At 32.1% G+C, this 13782-nt stretch overlaps 1 protein-coding gene across 3 annotated transcripts; it reads left to right on the top strand.

Annotated features, from left to right (window-relative positions):
* Window positions 1–6750: 6750 nt before the first annotated feature.
* On the top strand, window positions 6751–13668 carry LOC120263331. 3 transcript variants are annotated; one of them, XR_005537067.1, is made up of 4 exons: window positions 6751–7126; window positions 7209–7277; window positions 13088–13176; window positions 13238–13668. XR_005537067.1 is itself a non-coding variant. In XM_039271193.1 (4 exons), the coding sequence occupies exons 1-4, from the start codon at window positions 7089–7091 to the stop codon at window positions 13277–13279; spliced, it is 333 nt and encodes a 110-aa protein (XP_039127127.1). In that variant the 5' UTR covers window positions 6751–7088; the 3' UTR covers window positions 13280–13668. The 3 variants fall into 3 exon arrangements, 1 of the variants encoding a protein (XP_039127127.1); XM_039271193.1 differs by adding an exon at window positions 11220–11232 and having other exon boundaries at window positions 6751–7277; XR_005537066.1 differs by having other exon boundaries at window positions 6751–7277.
* Window positions 13669–13782: the final 114 nt, after the last annotated feature.

Genomic DNA, 13782 nt, shown 5'->3' with positions numbered 1-13782 from the left:
GCTATGAAAATCTCTCTTTGAGCTCACTTTGAGGCCTTTTGACACTCATTGGAGTGAAAGAAAAAGTAAAAAAAAAAATTATGAAAATCTCTCTTTGAATTCACTTTGAGGTTGTTTGACACTCATTAGAGTGAAGAGATGAGTAAATGGAAATTTTTTTATGAAAATCTTTCTTTGAATACTTTGAGGTCTTTTGACACTCATTGGAGTGAAAGGAAAAGTAAATGAAAATTTTTATTAAAATTTCTCTTTGAACTCACTTTGAGGTTTTTAACACTCATTGGAATAAAAAACAAAAAAAGTATTAACAAAAATTCTCTTGAAACCCATTGTGAGGTCTCATTCGCAAAGATGAATTGGAGAACTCAATTGATGACTTAGTTAATGGAAATCAAGTTCATAATTACAGCTTGAGATCATTTTAAAAGCATGTCAAAATTGTCAAGTTAATGACCTAATCATGTTGAAGGCCATGGCTTGAAGATTTGATGGTCAAAGCTCAAAAGCATTGAAGAGTCAAAACCTAAATATCTTATACAAATGACGAATGCAACTTTGTCTTAAGACACAAAGAAAGTCAAAGACTTAAGGAGCTTTACAAGTCAAAGGCCTGAAGATTTCACAAGTACAAAACATCGGAGTCTTCATCAATAAAAAAAAAACAAAGATGATCAAGTAGGCTATAGAGTGGGCGCAGTTTGAGAATTATGCGATGTGTTCAATATACAAACACACCAAAAAAAATCAAAGAAGGCCACAATCACCGAGCTGAAGGGTCTTCCGATATGCTTTTAGCAAAAGAGTTAAGAGCGTCAGCCAAGTCATGCAAATAAAAAAAGAGTTTGAAGAGCATGATAAAAAAAACAATTCTCTTAATACTTTTATATTATCGCTCACAATTATGTATTCATATGCTCTTTGAAATCAATATAGACAGTGACAAAACCAGGACTCGATGGTAGTGGGGTTGAAATCTACAAGCAAAACATAAAAAAATAAAAAATAAAAAAATAATACAACAAAATAATTATTTTAAATGAAGACTAATGTATTAATATTACAAAATTTCGAATACACATTAAAAAATACATAGAGTATAATTTAATTTTTTGTTATTATCTATAGCAAATATATAAGATTTTCAATAATTCAACTAATAATTAAAAAATACATCTCAAGTTTGTACTTTTTAAAAGTATATATGTTATAATATATTTGTTATGCCTCATGATCAATTTCAATGCACCAAAGAGGATTTGAACTTGAGTGGGTTAAAAAGCCACATGCTTTATGACTATTACCACTAACCACTCAAGCACAACTCCATTATACACTCTAATATATCAAAATAGTCTATTTTACATTAGTTTAAATATAGAAAAATTGATACCTTCAAATCTTGTAGTGTCTAAAAAGTAGTTGTCTTGGCGCTGAGGGGGGGCTTCAGTCCATGCTAGCCCCCCTTTGGTTCCACCCCTGTATAGAAAATTAATTTTATATTTGCTTAGTCATTTTTCATTCACACTTGTTTCTTAATCAGAGGTTTCCATGACATTTTCTGGGGTAATTAATATTAGTGGCTTGCCCCTAATAGAAGTCATGAACATGCAATTATCTAAAATATGAAAATAATTAAAATTTGATTTGTGATCCATGATTTTTAACTAATCAATCCTAATTAAAAGGCCGGGTAAAAAAAAGGATCCACAGTGAAGTTAATATGTTTGACATTAAGATGAAAGTAATTTATCGATCTTGATTAGCAACTCTTCCCACATCTTGATGGTCCTATATATATATATATATATATATCGAAGAATAGATAATGAGATAAAAATAATTTCATGAAAATACAAATTTTAATTCAAGAAAGGAGAGAGAAATATCCATAGGTTTTATTGCTTCGTGTTCATCCTAATTTTTAGCTATTATATTTTGTCAACTTTATTAAAATAATTAAGGAAAAAACTATTTGATGATTTTCGATATATATATATAATATGAAAATATATATCATGCACCACTCGGGAAATGGGTTGTTATAGCATAATAATATTTATCATTATAATTATAGAGTTTTTATTTTATTTTATTATTATTTTTTAAAATAAAAGATAAGATGTTTCCCAAAAAAAAAAGTTCCAAATATTATCATTAAAAAATTAGATATAGTTTACATACGTGTAATTCTAATATTGTATTAAGTTTGGGGAAATATTATACTATTTGAATTATTTAATATATTATTATTTTCTTTTCTCTTTTCATTATCATCATCATCATTGTATCTTCCTTTAATTAATAGATATTTAAGATATGAATTTGGTTTCTAGCTGTTTAGTCTAACTCTTTTCCTTCTTGAATTATTTGATGATATTTTATACAATCCCATTCCGAGGGCTAATTTAGTCGAACTCTTTTGCTTCTTGAATTAATTTGATTAATATTATTATTTTTTTCACATAGCTTTACATTCATTAATATATTTATTTACAAAAAATATTAACTAATTGTTTCTCTGAAAATATCATCAATTGTAAAATATCATCAAAACAAATCATTTTCTCTTTTATGTGCTTATAAATAGTTATTTCAGTATATATTAGTAGTTTTGCACTTCAGTTTTGAATGTAACAAGCTTTTGTTCTACTATTATGTGGGTAAGTATCACTGGTGCCACAAATGTTTCATAAGTATAACGCTGTGGCCACATACGTTTTTTTTGTAACGATGTGGCCACGAAACTTGTCTCCGGTCACACTCATGGCCACAAATTTCATGTTTGGGGGCTGTTTCCGGCGAAGGTGCTGAGGTGGGCGTCTGACGTGGATGGCTCTATAATTGGCCACCTCAGCACCTTCGCCGGAAACATCCCCCAAACATGAAATTGTTGCCATGAGTGTGACCGGAAACAAATTTCGTGGCCACATCGTTACAAAAAAAAAACGTATGTGGCCACAACGTTATACTTACAAAACATTTGTGGCCACCAGTGGTACTTACCCACTATTATGTCATTCACACAATACTCATTCACATTAATATTAGATAGAGCTATATTTACATCAAAATTATTGCAGTATTTTATGAAATTAAAAATAAATATATTTTTTAGTCTTTGTATTTAACTATATGTACTAAAAAAATTACCATATAGTGACACTTATTTATAGTGACGGTTAAATTTTATAGAAATAAACCGTTTATACCAACACAACTCTATGATTGTCAGAATAAATCAAATATTTACGGTCACATACACCGACATATATCTATGGTGACAGTCAAATTTTGTAGCTATAAACTGTTTATACTAACGGAAATTTATAATTGTTAGAATAAATCAAGTATTTACTGACACCTATTTTCCTGTTGGTATAAATATTGTTGTATATTGATTCTTATCTATAGTGATGGTCAAATTTGAAGCTATAAACTGCTTATACTGACATAAATTTATAATCGTCTGAATAAATCAAGTATTTACTAACACCTACTTTTTCTGTTGGTATAAATGTTGTTGTATATTGATTTTTATCGGGTAAATTTTTTGATAGGGATACCCAACTATGGTGAATTATCAGTTTGAGGTCCAAACTTTGATTTGTATCAAAATGGTGACCTATCTTTAATTATGTTTCACCGATTGGGTACCCGGATAATTCTGGTCATATTTGAATGAGGTGGCAGTTCGGAAATATGAGTCAGCATAAAAAAATAAATGGTGTTTGCCACGTCAGCAACCCAGGTCACATCTCTCTCTCTCTCTCAAGCTCTTTAATTAGTCAACTATATGCGAGTCTTGGTCGAAATGCGCAAGCTTGGCGTAGTCAACCTGTTCAGCCACCACCATGCCGAGTCTTGGTCCTCCGTCAGTCTTCAATCTCAGCAAGAACATCACTTTTAGAGTAGCTTTGGGTTGCAGTCCCATTCATGAAGAGCAAGACAAGTTTATCTCTCTCTCTCTCTCTGTGGGCCCCACACATTTTTTAATTATTTTATTAATTGTGCATGGATGACAGTTACGGAATTTTATTTATTTATGTTTTATTTAGGTTTCAAAACCCTAGCCGCCGCCTCTTTGTTTCTCTCGTTATGGATCTTTGTTTGGATTAAGGAAGAATGAGAGATCTAGTTTTTTTTCCCCTTTTCTCCTCTTTTTCTTTTGATTTGGTGTGTGGTGCTGGCGGCAAGGACAGGGATAGGTCTCTCCATCAAGGGTTTTGTCTCTTACGTTGTGAGGTTCCATCGAAGAAATATCGTAGGATTTTGGGGGTTTTTGAGCGATCGACAAGTAAACCACATATAAATCTCTATATATATATGTGTGTGTGTGTGTGTGTGTGTGTGTGTGTGTGTGTGTGCAAATTCTGATTTCCGATAATGGTTTATATAATTATTTTGTTAATTTGGATTTTATTGCTTCGAAAATAAAAACCATTCCTATTCACAGGTTTATGTTTTGATTTTTTGTGGTTATGTTGACCATTATTTTTAGAATTTATTAATATTTATTAATTGTTTATTTTATTATTGATAGTTTTGCCCATGATAATTACTTTCAAATATATTAATGTTATTTAATTGATTTATGATATTTTTTGCCATAGTACGGTTTATATAAATGTTAGATATTAGCTTTTCATTTGGTTATTTATTGTTTACTTTGTTTTATTTTATTATTTGTTTTACTTATCAAATTTTTAAAAGAAAAGAAAGAAACATGTTGTTGAGTGTTGAATTGTTTCACAGATTCTATATATATAATCTTATTTATGTAGACAATATTGATTATTTATGTTAAGAGAGGTTGTCACATATTGGCATTATCTTATTTGATATAATTGGAATTATTTTTGTTAGAAAACGGGATCATTGAATTTCAGTATTGTTGTGTTGACAATAATTTTGAACTCGACATATTTTTGCTATAGAAACTCGTAGTCCCCAATTAACTGTGCAATAACCCTGTCACTGGGGGTTAAACACTGACCGTGTCGACATGTACTTCTGACATAAAAACTATAGTTTTGCACCGTTCCGTCGGTGAAGAATAACGGCTTTTGATATTCTGGCTCGGGTCGCCGAGGGTAAACCTATGAGTTCTGAAATCTGACTCGGGTCACCGAGTTTAAATAAATGAGTTCTGATATTTTGTTTTGGCATTGGTTGTTTGGGGGACTTATATGCTCATTATTTTGATAAATTAAATCTGTTTTGAACCATTTCTGATTTATGGGTTCATTTTGATATTTATTTCATTATATTACATTTTGTATGTTTTTAAAGATTATTGGACATTTTGTGATCCTGATATTTTTAGTGGTTACTTACTGGGCTCCCAAGCTCATAATCCTGTTGTTAATTTTTTTCAGGTTTTGAGGCCTTGTATGCCTACTTGGTTTCGGCCTTGTAGGTGTACTGTCGTTTGTCGGCGTCCCTGGTCCATAGAGCTGGGTTCGGGGCGTGACACTCTCTCTCTCTCTCTCTCTCTCTCAGAAGCTCTTTAATTAATAATGGTGACCAATACTCATTTACTTGAACTGAATTTTTTTGACATTAAGAGCATGGGGGAGATGATGACGTTGGTGAAGAGGCTAGAGCCGTGGAAGGCTATTCATAGGACGTCAAGAGATGTAAACCAAGTGAAGAAAATGTTTGAGATGATGTAGTTGGGTGGTGTTGGTGGAGGAGGAGCTCTGGGACTTCAGGGGATCAGAAGGGAAGGAGGAGAAGGTTTTGAGAAAGAGAGAGAGAGAGAGAGAGAGAGAGAGAGAGAGAGATAGAGATAACCTGGGTTGCTGACGTGGCAAGCACCATTTATTTTTTATGCTAACTCATATTTCCGAACTGTCACATCATTCAAATATGACCGGAATTACCCGGGTACCCAATCGGTGAAACATAATTAAAGATTGGTCACCATTTTGATACAAATCAAAGTTTGGACCCCAAACTGATAATTCACCATAGTTGGGTACCCTATCAAAAAATTTACCCGATTTTTATCAATAGTGACGGTCAAATTGTGTAACTACAAATGGTTTATACTAATAAAATTTTATAACTGTCAAAATAAATTAGATATTTATTAATGGTTATGTTTCCGCTGGTATAAATATACAAAATATTTTTTATTAAAATATTATAAAACATCCCATTTTAATCCATTTCTAATAGAAAAATATATATTTTTATTTGTTATTTTTATTAATAAGTTAAATAATTATATTAAAAAATATTTTATTAAAATATATGAAAATAAAAATTTTAATTTGTTAAAATTATGTTTTTAAACAATATATATTATATTTGTTTTAAAAATGAATGTGTTATATTTACAATTATTTTAATAAAAAATGATAAATCTAGTTCTATTAATTGTAAACTTCGAAATTTACCCCATGTTTTACTTGTTTAATATATTAAGAAAACAAAATTCTAATTATTTCTTCATTGACTCACTCTACATTAACATAATTAAAAAAAAAGACCTTTTAATTTACAATTATTTCAATAAAAAATCATAAAAACCCCTTTTAATTATTAATAAGTTAAATAATTATATTAAAAATATATTTTATTAAAATATATGAAAAAAAAATTATAATTAAAAAAAAACCCTAATTTACTCTATGTTTTACTGGTTTAATAAGAAAACAAAATTCTAATTAATTCTTCAACGGTCACTCAACATTAACATAATTAAAGGAAAAAAAAAAACCTACTCTTGCTCTCTTTCTTCAACGGCTCACTCTCTTTTTCTCAACGCTTCCATCCATCGCACCATATCACTGGAACCTCCATCCAAGGTATGAATCCACATCCTTCGTTAACATCTCCATTTGCTAGGGCATTTCCATCCGGCGAGAGTAGAGATCCGGGAAAGTGAAGATGGAGATGAGGAGGCCAATAGTGGTGGTGGTTGAAGGGTGAAAAGAGAGGAGGATGACGAGAGAGAGAGAGAGAGAGGAGTGGGAGAGTGATGGGCGGTAGTATAGCTAGAACTTCGCCAGAAGGTCGTTGAAAAGGATCGCTCCATTGCTGGGCTCCAGGAAGGCTCTCGTATCTCGAGCACGGTTTTCAGGATGCCGATGCTCGGCTCCATTCCGTTCTTGAGGAGAATGTGGGATGCTTATTTGATTTCTTTTGAGTTTTTTTCGTTGATTGATATTCTGATTTTTGGCCTTGTTTTTGGGGTTTTGAAGACTAAGCTGTTAAAGGAGCGTGATTTACGTGCTCTGACTTTGAAGAAATTGGCCAGAGATTTGGTGAAGGTGCTGCTCTGATATGTTATTTATTTTGAGTTTTGATGCTTAATCTCTAGTTCGAATGTTTATACTGATGATTTTGGGGGAGGAAGTGGTTGAATATCAATCTATTTCATCGTCAATCTTGCCATTGTTGTGGATTCCTAAGAGAATCCACAACAATTTAGATTACATGCAAGGTGTATGAATTAGATTATATGTTTGGACTTCAATATTTTTGGATAATTTAGTGTCTTGTGGTATGCCAATGCATGAATGGAGTATGTTTCTTCCCATCTCTTTTCTTCATATTGATAGTTAGAACAGTGTGCCCATAAGCATCAATTATTGAATTCTTACATAGGCCTAGCAATTAAACCATAATCATTATTGCCATCCAATCAGTTCTTACATAGGCCTGCCAATCAAACCATAATCATTATTGCCATCCAATGAGTTGTTTAAGGTGTAATCAAGGCAAGTTCTATGTAGTTGTCAACTCTCAACCCATCAAGACATTACGTGCCACCAATGCATTGCAAGGTGGCATTACATTTTGTCTATCACATATTAGATTTCATCTGATAATCATGCAGCTAATTTAACTTGCTTAATTCTAGTTCTGTCCTAATATGAAAATATTATTAGTGCTTACTCGGCTAAAGTCTTCATGAGAGTCAAGCAGTTCCTTGCTTACAAATGCTTGTGTTGTACTTTTTTACATGTCAGGCTGAAGCTCTTTTGGTGTGCTTGGCTGGTTGTAGTTGGTTATCCAAATTTCTAAATATGGTAGGTGGTAAAAAAAAATTGGTGTTTGTCTATTTACATTCCACTGTAGTAAGGTCTTTGTAAATGCCAAATGCCCTTTGAAAACCTGATTTAGAGTTTTGGCTAATATTGATTTCATTTTCCATCCCTCCAAGTCCAGAAAATCTCTTAAGTCTGGATTGGGAAATATCCCCAACCAAACATAAAACTATTGTACCAATTTTCAAATCCGCATAACCCTTATTATTTGTAAGTCAAAATTTGAAAAACTTCCAATTACTGCTAATCAATATTAGTGCATAATTGTCTGAGTTGCAACACCGTAAAGAGATCATCTTAGCCAAAAGATTCTATTCCATTAAATGACATCAACATAAGTTTACTTGAGATTGTCTGAAAGTCTCTTTTCAGTCTCAACTCAACAATGTTAGATAGGATTGACTGGCAAAGTGTCATAAGGGAGCAGTTCTTTAATATGATAAATACTCATCTTGTCCCATTTCAATGTAATTATCTTATTCGACCCTTCATTGAATGTGTGTTAGATTCATTGAGCATCAACCTCAGAACAAGAAAGTGAAAAAAAAAAAATCTTGAACTTTATTGTTCTGAATTGTTGTCCATGTTCATGTTATTTGTCGCTTTTAATTGTTCCTTTCTCTCTTTGAACAAGTAATAATTACTCTGTGGATTGTGATCCATTATATTGATTAATTTTTACTTCCATGTTATCACAAGAACAATAGATCACAGTGCTGTCCTTTCTGCCGTGATAGCCTGAAGAGGTAAACTCGGCCGATCTATGGGTATACACTGATGGCAAAGATATAGTTGACATGACTACTGTGACTAGAGAAAACTTGAGACGGCTCTTCATGTACATAGATAAACTACCTGTTGTCATCCCTGGCACTGTCTTTGATGCCTATGATTCTCATGTCAAATGAGAATACTTCTTATATATAATAAGTACACAATTCTTTCTGCCAGTTACTGTCAGTCAAATTAACGCAATTGATTTATGAAGAGTTGATCCCATTTTACAGTTTTAAACCAGATCCTGAGCTTTTAAGGAAACTAGGGATATCTGTAACTAATGTCCAGGTCTACTTTAAACGTCTGTACAGTTTAAGTTTTTGTATGTAAATCAACAGAACATTGTTTTCTGTCTGGTTACTGATGTTGTATTCTGCATTTTAATTTCAACATAATTGAAAGAATTGATTTTTGGCTCTTTCATTGTTATTTTCTGTCTGGTTCTGCATTTCTTACTATTTTCCCTTTTTCACATGGCTGATGCTTGAGAGATAACTAAGTTCCAGATTATCTTTAATAATCCAGGTAAGAGGATTATAATGTGCATGAATTATATATAATGACTCTTTTTTCATTCTTTATCCTCTGATGATTTATTTTCTTCATGATAAACATGGATATGCCAATTCTATATGTATATATATATATTCACACGCACGACACAACACAAATGGATTAGTTTATGCATAAATTAGGCATAATCAAATAAAATTATTAACTTCAACATTGTATATATATACACATGTGAAGATTGTAACCAAAGTGAATAAAACAGTGATACATCAAGGGAAAGGAAGAATGTTTAAAATAATTGATAATGATATCCCCATTCTTTTTATGTTTAAACAAGATACCGCACTAATAAACTCCCACAAAGCATGGCCAACCTTTTGAATTCGCCCTTAAGAATGGATTTATAACTTATAGCAATTCTGAACATCAAACTAGTGAATATGGGCACATTTAAATGATAGAACATTTCTACCATTTGTTATTTGATTTCACAGCATGATAAACAGAATAGGATCAAACAAAAAATTTATCATAGAGGCAAAATTACAATTAGTTTCATGATTCCATCGGTAAATATAACATAATTGTGAATGAGGAATTATAATATCAAGAATAAGACCATGAATTAAGATTTCAAGAATACCTGATAATAATATAAATAACAGACAAGATCAACCAAGCTGAAATGCTAGCAAGAAATCAATTGTACCAAGTCAAAACAAACTCAGCTTCCTAAATCACTGGACACCATGTTCACATAAACAAAATAATCATCAGGCTTAAAAAAAATATTTGCAAGGTTAATGAATCAGCATCCATCCATGTAGTATATATCAGTCCATACTTAGGGATTGATTAACAATACAATCTCTCCAAATAGGACAAGGATGATGAAGTGAAGTGGACCTTTATCATCTCTTAAGTAAAAAGATCAACATTATTAAGAAATAATAGGAAGCCTATAGGTTAGCAAGGCAAAAGCAAAAAGTATCTGTTGGTTTTTTAGTCTAACTATCATAGTCAAATTACTCATACAGTAAATACAAGGATTCAAGGCGAAACTGTTAACTGTCCAGTCAGGTTTTAGTTATTATATGATACATTAGTTTTCACCAGTTGAACACTCAAGCCAAATACAATCCTACTAATCAAGGGAGAGTGGATAAGCAGGAAAAATTGAACACATAGAAATCAGAAGAATGTAGCCCAGAGTTATGTTTCTTGTCTGCTTGTTTAGATTTACCGGATGACTCCGCTCTTCAATCACCTTCAGGGGAATCAGGAGCCTTTGGTGGAAAGGTTCAGCAGCTGAATTAAGTCTTTCTCAATTTTGCTCTTCATGGAATGGTGTCTTTAAAAAGAGCTGATACATGCTGCCTGCCTTTTTTATTATTCCTTTATTAATAAGATTCAAATCAAAATCAGATCCTGCTTTATATATACATGAAGATGTAGAATTTTCAGTTCTGCATGTTCAATTGGAATCTGACCTCTTCTAATACAGATTCAGTTTCTGCTTCTGCTGAACTGATTTTTCCAGTTTCAGTGTCTGCTTTACTTTCAGCATCACATCCTTCAGTTGGGATATTGGAATCTTTTAATCTATTGATGAAACACAGTGAAAATAAAGAAGAGACAGCATATTGGAATCTTTTATGTACAATTTATGTGAGGATATAGTTTGAACCACCTTATTCGTGTGAATCTAAATCCTCAGTCATGACTGTTTCTTCACTGATTTCACTGTTTTGATCTCTGTCATTGCTTTTGGTTGCTGCTTCCTCAAAGTTCTCCTCATTGTCTTCACTGTCTTCATCAACTATCTTTATTTAACATTTACAGAATCTGTGGCATCATTTCCTTCTTTCTCAGCATATTTGCCAAGGTACTCAACTACTGTAGAATCCGATGTTCAATATAAATTTTTTTCATCTTTTGGTATGATCTCATCTTTATTATCATCCAAACTAATATTTTCTGTTTCTGCTTCACTCTGATTTAAACGCATTCCTAATTTCTTAGTTCTTTCTTCCTCAAAAAACTCAACTTACAACTTTTCTGAGCTTGGCCCTGACCTGATATTGCAGTATTTGTAGTCTTGCCATCATCAGATGATTTTTATTTTCCAAGATTTTATTCTCTTCACTGATTTTGATTAATAAGGTTCCAGCTAAATCAAAATCAGTGATCAAATAAGGCTGTGTGCATGGCCAACATGTTTACTTCCTGGCATTGGTTTTAATTTTAATTAATAAGATTTAAATTAAAACCAATAATTTCCTGGCAAGCCTTACATGTGGAAATTGCATGCCTTAAAACATTTTTGAATTTTGACTGACGACCATTTGCGATATGAAACTAGTAATCAACTTCTGGCAAGCCCTTCACAATGGGAATCTGTAGTGAAATTGAAGTTCTTATTTCATTGCTAGGAATTGAGCCTGATTAAGGTTAGTTTCTAAGTGATACGTATACATAACGCTTTTTCCTCATTTTATTCTTAAGAGGTGGCTACCATAGTTACATATATTATATAATTTATTTCTTCACGGATATATTCAAACTCAATCAAAATCTAAATCTTAAAATGACAGCTAATACTCTGATGACACTTGATCTACGAATTAAGCAATTTTAGGAAATGATTTTGGTGCCTGTAAATTGTTTTGTGTTCACGTAGAAAGCCATGTATGATAAGATGTCATAAACAAAATCCAAAAAATTATATAATTTATACCTCTGCACATAAATTTTCAGTCATGTTTGGCTTGTTTTGTCTAAATGCATGTACACTTCCAAGAGACATGTTTCTCTTGTAAAGGTCATGCCCATTAATTTAGATTGCCTTTTATTCTGTGTAGGAGCACTTATTTATTTAAATAAAAATTTAAAAAAAAAAAAAATTCTAAGCTATTTGAATGTGTTTGGATTGGCTGGCAAAAAAAAAAAATATATATATATATATATATATGGTGCTTCGGGAAAAGTCTCAGTCAAAAGAAGAATTTTGTATTCTAGTAATCTTCTATCTTGGAGCTAATCTTTCTCTTAAGAATTGTACTTTTTCAATTTGCTCGTACGGCACTGGGCTAATGTGAAATCATGCTACACAGAATGGTTTCTTTCTATTTCTTGGTCTTTGCTTAATTATAAATATATCTGACGGATTAGATATTACTTCTTAACCTCGGTCCTATAAATAATTGAGCATTTGCTAACATTCTTGGCAGAAAAGGAAGATTTTATACTATTGCTGAAATACTTTTTACTTATTTTTTTCCCAGGGTGATGAATTCTAAGTTTTCAGTTTTTGAATACTTTTGCCTCCAAGTTCTGATCTCCATAGTATCCTTTAGATAGGGGGTTTTTAAGTAAATCTTTGAAAGAATAGGGGTCCTCAACATCTCTTTATTGACTCTAAAAACTAATCTTGGATTACGAATTGCTTGTGATGGTGCAAAGAAATCAATAAATTCAGGTGGTTTGGAGTTCTCAATGCTGTGTAGTTAATACTCTCTGAAACAGTCTTTTTTTCACTGTTGTAACTCTTTGTGGTGAAAGCTGCTGAATTCTTGAGTGTATGATTGAAACTCATATGACCATGCATTGGATTCCTGTTTGTACTAATTTTTTTACTGTTCAGCATTGCATGGTTGTGAATAAATTGCATGGTTGTGTTAATTCTTAATACTCTCTTTATTAATGTTTGTTCGAAAATTATTGGTGTATGTTTCGAACAGGCCGAAAAGGTGAGCTTGTGTGTGTTCAAGTTGTAAGTCCAGGACTTCATGTTCTTACTAATGCTAGACTGGATACTCCATGGCATAAGGTAATAATAATATTGTTATTATCATATGTTTAGGAATATGTGTTTATAATAATGTTTGCAGGCACAAGTACTTGGTGAGAGTTTGAAGGAGGTAGAGGAGTAATGGAGATAAAGAAATTGCTTCAAAGGAGATGGTGGAGAAGTCGATGGGAAACAGAGTGAAGGCTAAGAAGGATAGGTTGCCAAACACTGGGTGTGACTGTGATTGGGAACACAATGAGTTAAATCTTTGTTGAAACGGATACCATACTGGCAATTATATATATATACATATATATATTATTTTGATGAAACTTGTTATGGTTTTTTTTTCTTTTAAATTTAATATTTTGAGGGGAAAACAGGGAGTGTTTGGGACAAGGAGTATAGGGGTATTGGCAGTGAATTCAGATGCAGAAGCATGTTTCTATGAGAAGTATTTGGAGGAAGGAGTGTGGAAAGAGCATAGTGTGCAGTACCATTTAGATGTTTGATTGATTTATGTTTTTTGTATGTGTGTACTTCATTTTTTTTTTTTTTAAGTTTTAAATAAGAATCTGTTTGGCTTTTTTAGAACAATGAACTTGTGTTGTTGTGAAAGCTTGCTTTATCAAATGATAATATAGC

This window comes from Dioscorea cayenensis, chromosome 6, assembly GCF_009730915.1.
Source record: "Dioscorea cayenensis subsp. rotundata cultivar TDr96_F1 chromosome 6, TDr96_F1_v2_PseudoChromosome.rev07_lg8_w22 25.fasta, whole genome shotgun sequence".
Lineage (NCBI taxonomy): Eukaryota > Viridiplantae > Streptophyta > Magnoliopsida > Dioscoreales > Dioscoreaceae > Dioscorea > Dioscorea cayenensis.
Note: the sequence above shows the minus strand (reverse complement) of the source record. Positions and strands in the feature narration are given on the sequence as shown.

Coding starts and splice junctions, on each gene's coding strand:
- LOC120263331 (XM_039271193.1), top strand. CDS start 7,089: ATGCCGATGCTCGGCTCCATTCCGTTCTTGAGGAGAATGTGGGATGCT. Junction 13,177..13,237: donor TGGATACTCCATGGCATAAG/GTAATAATAATA, acceptor TAATGTTTGCAG/GCACAAGTACTTGGTGAGAG.